The 13,598-nt window shown below is 34.5% G+C and overlaps 1 protein-coding gene across 1 annotated transcript; it reads left to right on the top strand.

Moving 5' to 3' along the window:
- The first annotated feature begins 305 nt into the window (after window positions 1–305).
- Window positions 306–1,506, top strand: LOC103326941 (Putative membrane lipoprotein). Its single transcript, XM_008229196.3, has 2 exons — window positions 306–598; window positions 683–1,506. The coding sequence occupies exons 1-2, from the start codon at window positions 565–567 to the stop codon at window positions 1,180–1,182; spliced, it is 534 nt and encodes a 177-aa protein (XP_008227418.2). The 5' UTR covers window positions 306–564; the 3' UTR covers window positions 1,183–1,506.
- The last annotated feature ends 12,092 nt before the right edge of the window (window positions 1,507–13,598 follow it).

Raw genomic sequence — 13,598 nt, 5'->3', positions numbered from 1 at the left:
AATAAATTAAAAAAAGTGGGCCAAAACCAGTAGTTAATGTAGTATTAACTAATTAACCGGTTAGCGCTTGAGCCATTAAATAAAACGAGAACCCTCTAATTATTTTTTAAAAGTCTGTTTCAACGAAAACATAATGATACCGGATATATTCAATCTAAAACATCCTTAATCCTTTATTGAGCCATCTCTTTTAGCTAGTTTAGGAGGTAACAAATTAACCATTCAACCATCAACCCTCCTTTATATGTATCCTAACAAGGTACAAACTAGAAACTGAACCCGCTTCTCTCTCTCCCTCTCTATTTACCTCTCATCCTTTGTAGGTGTACGGTCGGGTTGGTTTTCGCAAAAACCATGTTTTACGTAAACAACTGTTGAATATGTCCACCGGCCATCTGAAAACCCCATGCATGCATGCATCCATCTCTGGCCCCATTGCCAACAACATTTGCAAGAAGGCCATCTCTCTCCTGCAAGGACGATAACCTTGTTTGTTTGCATTGATAACAAAAAATCACCATCCTCTCTCATACAAAACGATATTACTCTTGATCCGGATATATAATGAAAAAACTGAAGGGTGGTGATCAAATGAATCGTATGTTAATGTTATTGATCAAGGTTTCATATATTTAATGCTTTTGGGAGTTGGTTTCCAATATGGCTGTATACAATAATGCAGGTGCCCCAGGAGGTTCGTTCATATGTCTCATCTCTTGCTTTTTATTTGTATCCGTCGTGGCCGGAGGCGGGTGCCTTCTGATGTACATGATCCTGCCTGAACCACAAACCAGAGGTCGTTATTGGCTTCCCATTATTGGGGTTGCGCTGGTTTGCCTTCCATGGATCTTCTGGTTCCTCACATTCGTATACAGACTTATCTCTCGGCGCTCTGGATCTAGGTTTGGCGTTGGCAATGCCGGAGGAGCTGGTGGTGCAAAAAATATTAATACAGCTGCAGCGGCAGCTGCGAATGTACGGGCCGGCACGGATGCGGCTACACCCGCTGATAAGTCTTCCGGGGGTGAAACCGGTGCGATGGTAGCTGGAGAGATAGAATTAGGAAGTTTCAAGGATGGAAAGCGAAGGGTTTCATCGTTAAGCCGCACGTCGTCAAGCATTAATGTATCTAATCATTCTCATGAGAGTGAAATGCCTCTGGCCACATCAATGGCATCTTGATATCTAATTAATTATTATAAGCAATGCACAAGAGCTTCAAGAGCTTCATCTTTGAGCAACATTAATGTCCTTAACTAGGGCAAAAACAATGGTCACTTTATCAACCGTAGAGAAGAACTCGAATAGTTAACAGCACCCAACAATATTAATATGGTATCTGCGTTAAAAATGTTGTAGATTTCTCTTTCGGGTCTGAGAGGAGATTTTCCCATCCCCAAGAATGACATCTTTTTTTTCTCATATTCATTCTCAAGTTTCAGCCGTGTGCGTTTTTTCTTGGTCTCAATGTTCAGCTTTGCCAAAAATATTTGAATAATACTACTCTTACCACATTTGTATACCATATTCTTATACCATCTTATGTGGCAGCTGAGATGGACAACCACATCAATATTTGAATATTTGATTCCTTTTATCATTTATTGATTGGAAAAAAAAAATGGTAAATTTGACATTTCCCCTTCAAACTAGTTTTTTCTTACCTACAACCCATCCTATTATTTTTTCTTGACTAAAGCCCATTTTTTCTTGACCAAAACCCGATGACTCCAACCTAGTTAACATTTTTCCCGTTTAATACTCATATATACACGCATTATGCATTTTTTTAATAATACTTTCGCTTTTCATCCATGTCTTAAAGACTCGATAAAATACATGTTTAAAAAAAACACACAGTACACATATTATACACGTATGTACATATTTTTCACCTTTAATAGACGTATTTTTAACAAAATTTTGAATAATACATACAAAATTCATGTATTTTTCACATATTATTGAATAAAAATAATATATATATTAAATTATTATATTGTGGTTGAACTTTTCAGTTGTATCTTGTCCAAATTTTGCCAAATAAAACATGTATGTATTTTATTCATACTTTTCCGTTCCGTATTTTACTAACTAGAGATCCAACTAAACAAATTACCTAATCAAGTTTAACATATTAAATGTTATATTTTCAAATGCCTAAAATACCCTTAATTTCCTTTTATCGTGTTTTTTTTGGTTTGAGTACTTTTTGATTGCCTCAATTTACTGTGTTTTTTTTCCCGAACAATTTATTTTGCAATTCAATGCACATTAATGGCGTTCCAATTTGGCATGAATTTAGGGATTTGTTGGGCAAGCTTTTTCCTTAAAAAAAAAAAAAAAAAAAAATCAAATTTGGGTATGCTTTTGCCTTTATAAAAAACTATCCCCTTGGCACATGCTCACACATGTGCCAATTGGTTTTATTTTTAATTTATTTTTAAAATTAAGAAAAGATAAAATGGATAGTTTTTTTTTGTTAGACCAAGGGTGTCCACCACGCAATGATGACTAATCCCTTTCGCTGCAGGAGCTCTCCCAAAGGACGTAAACAGCTGGCCATGAAATGTGCTCCATTCCCATGGGCGGGGATCGAACTCCCAACCTCATGGTTAAAATTAAGAAAAGATAACATGGATAGTTATGTTCCATAAAAAGACCTATTATCTGATTTTGTTTTTAATTTAAATTTTTTAATGTGAAAAAATGTGAATTTGCCATATTATCCTGATTTAATTAATAATTTAAATTCTTAATGTTTGAATTAACCAAGGACATTTTCTTGTATTTTGAATGTTTCACAATTCTCTGTCTTTTGCTTTATATATCTAGATATATAATAATGACATGTGTTTTGGATATTCTCTTTGGTAGTGGTGGAATTTTTTCCAATTTGTGTAGCGTTCTTTTAATATAAAATTTGACTTATCCCCTTAATACTCATTTTTAACTGCTTATAATATGTTTTCTTGTCTATAGCCCATTTTATTTTGTTTAAAGTCCAAGTGATTAGAATCCAACTAAGCAAATTACCTAATCAAGTTTGATGTGTCATATTTTATATTTTTTTATAAAATACCCTCACTTATAGTTTCACATGGTATAATTATCGAAATATCACCTAAACTTATGTATCTCAGTTTCAATTTGTCACCTTAAAGAAAAATTTAAGAGAAATGTCACCTTAATTTTTCAAAATCCATGATTTGTCATCTGACTTTAATACTATCCAATTTTCCATCCATTTTCAAGGGTATTTTAGTCTTTCCATTTTCAAGAAAAAAAATATAGAAAAAAGAGACCTCTCTCTCCCTTTCTTCCCCACCCCAACCTCATTCGCCCCCAAAACACATCGCACAGACGACTCCCAAAAAAACCCCCTCTTCTCTCTCTCTCTGACCATGTATAAAAAAATAATAATAATAACGATTTTTCCATTTTTAAAATACCATTAAAAATAGAAAAGACTAAAATACCCTTAAAATGGATGGAAAATTGGATGGTGTTAAAGTCAGATGACAAATCATGGATTTTGAAAAATTAATCTCTTAAATTTTTCTTTAAGGTGATAAATTGAAACCGAGGTATAAGGTAAGGTGACATGTCTACAAAAATCCCTTTAAATGGTATCTCCATTTATTGTGTTGAATTTATTTTCAGCAATTCAATTGGCATTAGGCCCAGTTTGGGATTGCTGTCATTTTTAAAAAAAGTTGCTTCATTGTGCTTTGAAAATAATTAGCTGTAAAGTAAAGCAGCTCTGTGTTTGGTAAACAATATTTTTAAAGTGCTGTTAGTACAAAAAGCAGTGTCAAAACCGTTTGGTAAGTTTTAATATAAAATTGTTGTAACTGTGAATAATGACTAAAATCGACATGATGTTAAAAGTGTTATGTACTAATCATGTGGTAGTAGTGGTTGTGATGGAGTGAAGGTGGTGGTGGTAGGGATGGCGCTTGTGGAGGTGGTGGTAGTGACAGCATGGTGGTGGAGGTGGCAGCATGGTGGTGGTGGTGGTGGTGTTGGTTGTGGAGGTGGTGGTTGTGGTGGTGGTGGTGATGGTGGTGGTGGAGGTGGAGATGGAGATGGAGTTGGTTGTGGTGGTTGTGGTGGTGGTGGTGGTGGTGGTGGTGGAGTTGGTGGTGGTGGAGGAGGTGGTGGTGGTGGTGGAGGTGAAGGTGGAGTTGGTGGTGGTGGTGGTGGAGTTGATGGTGTGGAGCTGATGGTGGTGGAGGAGGTGGTAGTGGCGGTGGTGGCAGTGGCGATGGTGGTGGTTGTGGAGGTAGTGAATGTGGTAGTGTAAGTGGTGGAGTTGGATGTGGAAGTGGAGGTGGTTATTTTTTAAAATGAATGATGGTATTTTGGGAATTAAAAAAATTCATTAAAGGTTCATCTCTGCTTCTTTTGAAAACTTTGAAAAGCAACCTATAGCCTGCTTTTTAAAAGTCACAAAACTTTTAAAATAATCGAGATATTTTATTTTTACCAAACACCTAAAACTGCTTAACTTTAAAGTGAAGCAGGTTTTTGGCGAAAAAAAGCAATCCCAAACGGGGCCATGTGTTTCTGTTTCGTTAAGTTTTTTAAATTTCAAATGGTGATTATCATAAATTTAGGGATTTGTATGGTTGTTTTTTTTTTGCCATTAAAAAAGGAAAAAGTCATGTTCTTTACACTTACCTTTATGCTATTATGTGTTTATCTCTTAACATTTTAATCCAACTAATCTTTATTCTAACGTACCTATTTTATGACTTATTCATTTAAATACAAAATTTATAAATAGATTCTTTCTCTTTTATAAATAACTAGCCTCCCTACACTCGCTTCTGCGTGTGTGAGAGACTTTTTAATTATGCTACGCGTGGCTTACAAAGTTTCGTAAATATTTTTTCCCAATTGTATTTATATAGATATCCTTTTCAACAGTTTTATATTTTAATCACGTGCGTGTGATAAATCGTCGTCCTAAAAGTTTTCCTTCATTCACCTATAATTCTAGACATCCATCTTAACAGTTTAGATGCTATAAGAGAAAAAGAAAAAGAAAAAAGAAACTATTAAGATGGACGTCTAGTAAAATAAGGGGATTCTTATTGAATTAATTACCCGTACACGTTAATATTATCAAAAGCAAATCCAACATTAATAGGAAAATCTCAAATAATTTAAGTGCAATAATATTTTCATTTTACACAACATCGTAGTTTTAGATTATGTACATAAATATTTACATAATATGCACATAGGATGAAGACATGCAAACGATCAAGACCACTTACGCCACCCGTTCCTCTCTAATTGATCTTTCACTTTTTCATTATCAATCTATACATAAATAACATGAGATGAGACCAAACTTAAACATATACTTTTAAATTTGTACTAATCAAATTTTAGCATAATTTGGGAACACATATACTTGAAGGAAACATGCATCTAATGCTTAGGAAATGAACTTTAGCCACAACCTATACAACAAAAACATTCTAAATGGCAGATTCATTTTGTTTATACTAGTTGAGCTAAATCCTTTTCATTTTAAACCAAGCATCTTAGCCTAGTCTCTTTGAACACAAAAAGAAAAAGGAAAAAGGGAATAGATCCTTTACCCTTGATGACCTTTTCTTGATTTCTCAAGAATGAACACCTTTGTTGGAAAGACTTTTTGTTTCTCTTGATTTTGACTCCATCACCTTAAGGCTCCAAGATTAGAGTTCTCTACCTCACCACACTAAATGCTCCTAGAGATGAAGAGAAGGCAATCAAGAAGTATGGATGCTAGTCTACTTCTTGATTGGACCAATTTTTGGTTTATGGAAGATGAGATACAAAGATGATCACTCATCAACCAAAGTAGGAAACCAAAAACCCTAACTAGGTTTTCTCCAACACTTAGCTTATATAGGACAACACAAAAGGCAATTGGGTGGGTATTTGGGGCTCCATTTGGTCCGTGGGTTATGTCATCTTATGTCACTTATTCCTTGGGCCCAATAGCCTTTTGGGCTATTTTGTCTATTTCCTTTTAAATCATATTTAAAAGCCCAAACCAATATTTCTATATGTCAATATTAATTCCATAATTAATCTTTTAATTATAATTTAACTACTAAATTATAATTATAGTCTTACTTAATTGACTAGGTCAAACTATTTGACTTTGGTCAATTGCTCCGTCAACATGTTGACTTTTGACCGTTGACTTTGACATTTGATTATCAACTATTGACTTGTGTCTCCTCATTTCATTTCTTCTCATTTGTACCTCTAATCACATTTTTGGGGTGCGCAGATTTGTAGGTTGCCTTTAGCAAGATAATGGGTTGACTCAAATCCTCAGAAATCATATAAGAATTAAATTCCACAATTAAATTCTTCCTATTAATAAAGGTTAATTGAAACCTTTTAGGACATCCACAAACTAAGCCTCATCATTTGGCCTGCGGGCTCATGGGCCGATGGGGGCCCGCCCGGCCCATCGAAAAAGTCCGGCCCGGCCTGTTATGGGCATTGAGATGGCCGCCGCCTTGAGCCGGGCTAGGCAGGCTTGGGTGTCTGAAGCCGACCCGGCCCATAAGCCTGGCCCGATTAAGCCCAAGAAAGCCCGGCCCGTTAGGCCCGTATACATATATAATTATGTATAAATAAGAGTTTAGGTTTAGGATTATATCACTTAAATCACATATATAATTTGTTTCATTTCATTTACTTTTCTTTACTCATTCCTAGTTTATAATTGGATGATTATCACATTAAGTTGTGTCAATAATTAATTCAACAATTATATATATATATATATATATAGTCCCCTTCTATTGAGGGATCCCTCAAATAATTTTATTTGAGGGACGCCCATTAGGGTACCCTACAATTTTTTTCTCAATGATCCAAACCATCCATTTTTTAGGTATTCATTCATAGATCATCCTTACAAAAAATTAGACAAATTAGAAACCGTTTCGACATCTAATTGTGTTTTACAAAATCAATGAATACGGTGCTTCAAGAAAGTACTAAAATTTCAATAACTCAATTGAGTGGTCAAATGATATCGGATTCAAGTGATTTTTTGTAGAGATGATCTTTGAATGAGTATCTACAAAATAGACGGTTTGGATTAGTGAAATACAATCCGGAGTGAGGCCTACAAGGGTGTCCCTCAAATAAGCTTATTTGAGGATCCCTCAATGGAAGCTCTCTGTATATATATAAGATGAATAACATATCACATCACCAAATATAATCATATCATGAAACATAATCGTACCACCAAATATAATCATGCTTTTCTTGAACACATCACCAAATATTTGCATATTTATTCATACCATCCTTTAAAAAAAATATTTTTTTGATACTTATTATTTTTTAAAATTATTTCTTAAAACGTATTACGGTCTAATTATGTAATAACCTCAAAAATAATACTTGGTTTTATTATTTTTGTGGAAAATCTTATTAAGTTGTGTGACTTTATTGGGTGTTTTATGAATTTGGTTTGATGTGAAATTATTGGAATTAAGTGAGTTTAATCTCAAATTTGGACTAAAAAGCCCTTATGATTAAGTTTATGATTTTTTTAATGAAGTAGGCCAATTTAGGCCCGGCCCGGCCTGATGGGCTTTCTCAAGCCCGGCTCATGGGTCCGGCTTGGGCTTTGAATTTTCTTAAAAAACCCGGCCCAACTCAATATTTTCTCTCTCCTCTTTAAAGCCCGGCCCGGCCCGGCTCGGCCCATTGACGAGCCCTACCACAAACCATAGTTGTCACCTAGCAACAAGTCACGATTATCCGAGCTAAATGAGACGTTGTGAAAGAACCTATTTAAATTGAAATGACCGTACAATTGAATCCTTCTCTTATGTCAATACTCCTTATTCACATTATTAGATCATGGAATCCAAATGTCAATATTCTAATGTGAATCATTCCATTTATATGATTATCCTGGTAAGATTTGAAGACTTCTTCTTTCATGTCTTATCTACTACTCTGAGCAGAGATTTGACTAACCTTTCTTGTCCATTGATAACATAATATCCACTTATGTATTCCACTTATGTATTCCTTGGACTATGGTTGTTATACATATTGAAAGATAATATAGGATGATTTAATGTATAAAACAACCTTTCTTGCCCATTGATAACATAATATGTCTTTTATCAAAGATGTCCTTAACTCTGACTATTACATAATTAGTTGGCTTTAAGGTCATATTTCTAACAATATATCACCTTCAATTTTGATAGTTTATCCTTTGCTACATGCCTACTCCAATTATTGGAAGCAAGAAATAGCTAGATATTAGAAATTCATTTAAGTTTTTGGTTGTATGCATTCAGTTTAAATAAACAGTAATTGAAAAAAGGGGCAAGCACATGAAGAATAATTAAAATAAATAAATAAATAGTAATTAGAATGAAGTACAACAACCACATAATTACATAACCTCAAAATACAACCAACCAACCAACCAACCAAATTGAAGCAAATACTTAAATTTCAGAATTCTAACAGTGTAACTACAAAAGAATTCTAACATTACAAATCATGAAGCATGAAACTTAAACTAAATGCATACAACGAAAAACTAATATAAAGTGCGCAATGAAATCCAAGTAAGTACAAGGGAAAACATGATTAGACATGCATGAAAACCTAGAGCTGAAATCAGAGCGTTACTTAAGAAAAAAAGGAAGTGTAGGGTGTCTTGCAAGTCATGTTCATGCTTTGAAAAATCAGAAACTAAAGAGAAACCATATGCGGATTCCAAAAAAAAAAGCAATTTAGGTAAGCAAAAGTAGAGATGGAGAGAAAAGGAAATTTGTTAATTTGTTTCAGTTTGCTAACAATATCCAGAAGACACACAACTCAATTAATAATATTTCATATGGCAGTTTAACTACTTTAAGCTTAAATATCACGTAAAATAATAATAATAATAATAAAACTCTTGAGGGGCATGCCACTGATTTGTGACATGAATATAAGAAAGAATCAACATCTTCATAAAGACAGTTAAAAATCCAAAATGGTTGAAACTACTAAACATAGATATATTCCTTTTTCCTAAAAAATCCCAACTTCCGTGGTATAAAAGGAAAAAATTTATTGTACCCTTAATCCTCATATCAGAACAATCATTTGGTAGGCATGATTAGAAACCAAGACTAGAGAGGCCCGAATCACTAGTAAAAGGGCAAACAGTTACAATGCAGCCAAGATTAGAAAACCTCGATTATTAGAAAGAAAAAAAATTGGATACAGGGAAAAGTTAAAACAAATGAAATAGATTCTTAAAAAAGGGAAATGCCAAGCCAACAAAAATTGAACTTAAAATGCATGTTCTAAGTAGTTAGTAGGAAGACCCAAAAAAACCAAACTAATCTGAACTTTCGACTTTAGCAACTAAGATGGAGAAGATTGAAGGATTAAGAGCCGCAATTATTGCACATCTCATATAAAAAAATCAGAAAATCAGAAAAGATGAAAACCATTTGGTGAACCAAAAACAAAACCAAAATAAGAGAGAGAGAGAGAGAGAGAGAGAGAGAGAGAGAGAGAGAGAGAGAGAGAGAGAGAGAGAGAGAGAGAGATTCATACCATTCTTCATTGGTGCTATGGAGAAAGAGCATATCTAATCAAAGAAATTCCATTAGGTTCCAAAAATTAGGGATAGTAAGCAGATCAAACCTAAATGCTTTCTTCACTAAACCAAAAAGAGCCGAAATTGAAACAAAAATGCCATTTGGAACCAAAAATTAGAGACAAAGAGAGATTCGTACCACTGACATCTTGATGCTCTGCAGAAAGAAGATTCATTGAAGCAAAAAAATTGAAAGGAACTGTTGTGTAATGGCCTGAGGATGTTGGGTCGTGTGGGATGTGTTAAAACTGACATGAAGCTGCAGCAGATTTGAGATGGGAGTGAGAAATCAACGGTGAGTTTTGCTTAAATTTCCATCGTGACCTTTGGTTTGACGGTTATCAATTTTCAACGTGTCTTCAATTTTTTGTCTTTTCTTATATTTTTTCAGTTTTGTTTATTTGCTGCATTTGACTGTTTTTCCCCCTTTATATTGGATTTGTTAAGGTTGACTGTTTTTCCCCTATTATCTAATTTTGTTTTATTTTTTAATTTTTTTAATATGAAAAAGTGTGAATTATCGTGCTATCTTCATTTAATTAATAATTTCAATTCTTAGTGTTTGGACTAACTAAGGGTATTTTTTGGTATTTTGAATGTTTCACCATTCTCTCCCTTTTGATTTATATATATATATATATATATAGATAATATATCTATTAAAGTTTTATTGTACCTAGTTTTTCATGGATAATAATTTACCTATTATTTTAATGAAAAATTAGGTATTAGACGTAAGTAACTTTACTAATTAGTATTTGAGACATTAGGTATTTTTGTTTGGGTTTTAATACCTAGGAAAGAATTGTTATTTTGGATTAGGCCAAAGAGGAGGCCCAGATTCGTTGGGCCAGCTTAAAATAATAACTAAAAAGACAATTCTACCATTCTTCTTAAAAAGCCTGGCCCAACTTTAAAACTTACAAAGTAAATGACTTTTTTACCCCCTTTATGTTTAAACTATGCGCGATTTGAGTGTTCTCTTTCATTTTCGTTCGGCTTAACGTTTTGAAGCTCTGGTTTGTTTAGGTGCGATTAGAGCTTCAATTTTCTAGTAGGTTTTTGTTTGATTTTGTTCGTTTTTTTTATTCTGATTATGTTTTGTGTTATTTAGATTGATCTTTATGTTTTGGGAGTAATTTTGCTTTTGCATGCAGAATCAGGGTCAGTTTTGGCTTGCGATTTATGTGATTGGTTTGATTTTTGTGATGCTATTTCGAGCTCAGTTTTGTGGCGCGATTTTGTATTTTCTTCGTTTTGTGATCAGATTTGATTTTGAGCTGCTGTTTGGTTGGGGAGATTTTTTTGTAGTCTTAGGTGTAGAGATATGAGTACTTGAGAACCTTCTTTCGTTTATATCGACTTATATGTTTTTAGAAATTAGTTTTAGTACTTTGATCGTGGCTTTTCCTTTTGGTTTATATTCGAAGTTTTTTGATTTTCTATCATAAACTGCATTGCCGTTTCTGTTAGCTTCTTCATTTGCTAAGCAAGTGTTTACACACTGTGGCTACCAGCATTCTAGGATAGTGGTGTATAGAGCAAGGGCATTGGCAGTTGATATTGTTAAGGGATCTTTCATAAATCAATATGAAGCATTGTGGGACTATTACAATGAGTTGAGAAATAGAAATGTGGGAAGCACAATTATAGTCAAGTCTTCATTGGAAGGAGAAAGGCCTGGGTTTGAAAGGCTGTTTATATGTCTTGCAGCTTGCAAAAAGGGCTTTTTGGATGGTTGTAGGCCTGTAATTTGTTTGGGTGGAACATATATAAAAGGGCCTCACCCAGGGCAATTGTTATGTGTTATTGGGTTTAATGGGAATAATGGCACGTTTCCAATTGCCTACGTTGTTGCCGAAGTTGAGGCCTTCAACACATGGATGTGGTTTTTGGAATTACTTGGTCAAGATCTGAATATAGGCAATAGCCATGGATATGTCTTCATGACTGACAAGTAGAAGGGACTAATAGATGTTGTATCCACTTTATTCACAAGTGCAGAGCATAGGCATTGTTTGAAGCATTTGTATTCAAACTTTAATATTGAGCATAAAGGTCTAGCTCTGAAGCTGCAAATGGAAAATATTGCAAGGAGTACTACAGTTCCTTGGTATGATGTTTAGATGAGGAAGCTCATGCTTGGCTTGCAGACCAGTCAATCAAGCCAATTTCACAACATGTTACCACTGCAGAAGGGAGTCAAGCTAGGAAGAGGATGAAAAAAAATGCAAAGAGGAAGCACTTTATCAAAGATCCCTTCTTCCACCCTTGAAGATGATGTTTGAATTGAAATGGTTTTAGGGATGTTTGAATGGATATGTTGCTTTTGGGATGTTTGAATGGATATGTTATTTTAGGATGTGCAAAACTTCATTTGTAAGCCAGTGCATTTTGGTTTTTGGAGGAATTGTGATGTATGTTTATGATGAATATTAGTAATGGATTTTGGTTTTGGGATGATTCCATATAAAACTACTTTTTTAAACTGCTGCTCAGGTTGAATGGATATGGATTTAAGATTGAAATAGAATGTTTGTATCTTGGTATGAAATGAAATGTGTTGTTGGAGATGGATTTTATATGGAATATTTGTATCTTTGTATGACATCAACTTCATTGCAAAACATTCTTAACATATTACATAGCAAAAAGAAAACCAATGCATCCTTTCAATTCCATTTTATTACATACAAGAAGAAAACCAATACAGCTCTAGTCAATATTCTACTCCTTCAAATTTTGCCATTTTCCTCTTCCAATTTATGAATCTTCCTCAGCAACCCATGTATCACCACCTTTGAACGTGGGCACATTTCAAGATCATACCACTCCCAAAACTGACATCCTCTATGTCCTCTTCCCTGCATTAACCCACATATACCAAATATCAATTCTTCTTGTCCAACAAATCACCTACAACCGTGGCATTTTATGTTTCTTACCTTTTTTTGACTTTGGGCACACTTGGAATCTTCGTCCTGGGTTTGCATCAGTCCATGAAGTCACCATCACTACCATCTTTCCATAGTGACAATGAGCACTATGCCTTGCTGATCCGATGTCCATCTCTTTCTTCGATTCACCCGACAACCCCAACAACTTCACTTGATGTTGACTTCGATTTGAGCTACGAACACCAAAATTTTAGGGTATGTGACTTCAATTTTTTTCCTAAATGATTCTAGGGCACTGCCTATTATAATATGGGGATCAATTTGGGGGTAATTTGGTGGAAACCTAAACTATCATTCTAAGTTTTGCGGCCTATATACACTTGAGGTGTAAACGAATATCAAATGACAAATATACCCAAGCTATGACACCATGTGGCTGCCACCTAAGCAAACTTAATGTATCTCGTTATGAAATTGATAGATTAGGGTAATGTGGGACACAAAAGGTGAGCCCAGGGGACATAGTGACCCAATTTGAATTGCCGTGGGTAAAGTGTGATTTTCGGTAAAGCACAAGGGGCATATTGATAATTAAGCCATTTATTTATTTAATTTTCTTGAAGTGACCCCTCTTTTAAGTGCAGCAGTCTAGTTGCCTCTTGGTTATTATTGGATTACTTTATTCTTGTAGCGGCACAACTGCATAAGATGTGCTCTCTTCTTCTTTTTTTTTTTTTTTTTTAAATAAGAATTTTAGCATGTATGGCATGACTGCAATGAGCAAGGGAGATGTCGATCAGGTCAAGTTTGCATGAACTGCGTGTAGTACCTTCTTCTTCCTCAATTTTCCCTTTTTTGGCAGCTGCTAGTTTGATGAGATTGCGCTTCCTTTGAATAGTTTTGCATAGTCACATGTAGTTTTCTTGATTACTTATAGCATGTAGTTGCACGAGTTTGAACAATAACCACGATAGAATTGACAATGAGTTTGAATACTCACTTCGCTCATCTCTTTTTTTAAAGGTATGGTTCCTTATTCCTTGGAT

Source organism: Prunus mume, linkage group LG3, assembly GCF_029339155.1.
Source record: "Prunus mume cultivar Tortuosa linkage group LG3, ASM2933915v1, whole genome shotgun sequence".
Taxonomy (NCBI): domain Eukaryota; kingdom Viridiplantae; phylum Streptophyta; class Magnoliopsida; order Rosales; family Rosaceae; genus Prunus; species Prunus mume.
The sequence above is the reverse complement of the archived record's forward strand: the minus strand, read 5'-3'. Positions and strand labels throughout refer to the sequence as shown.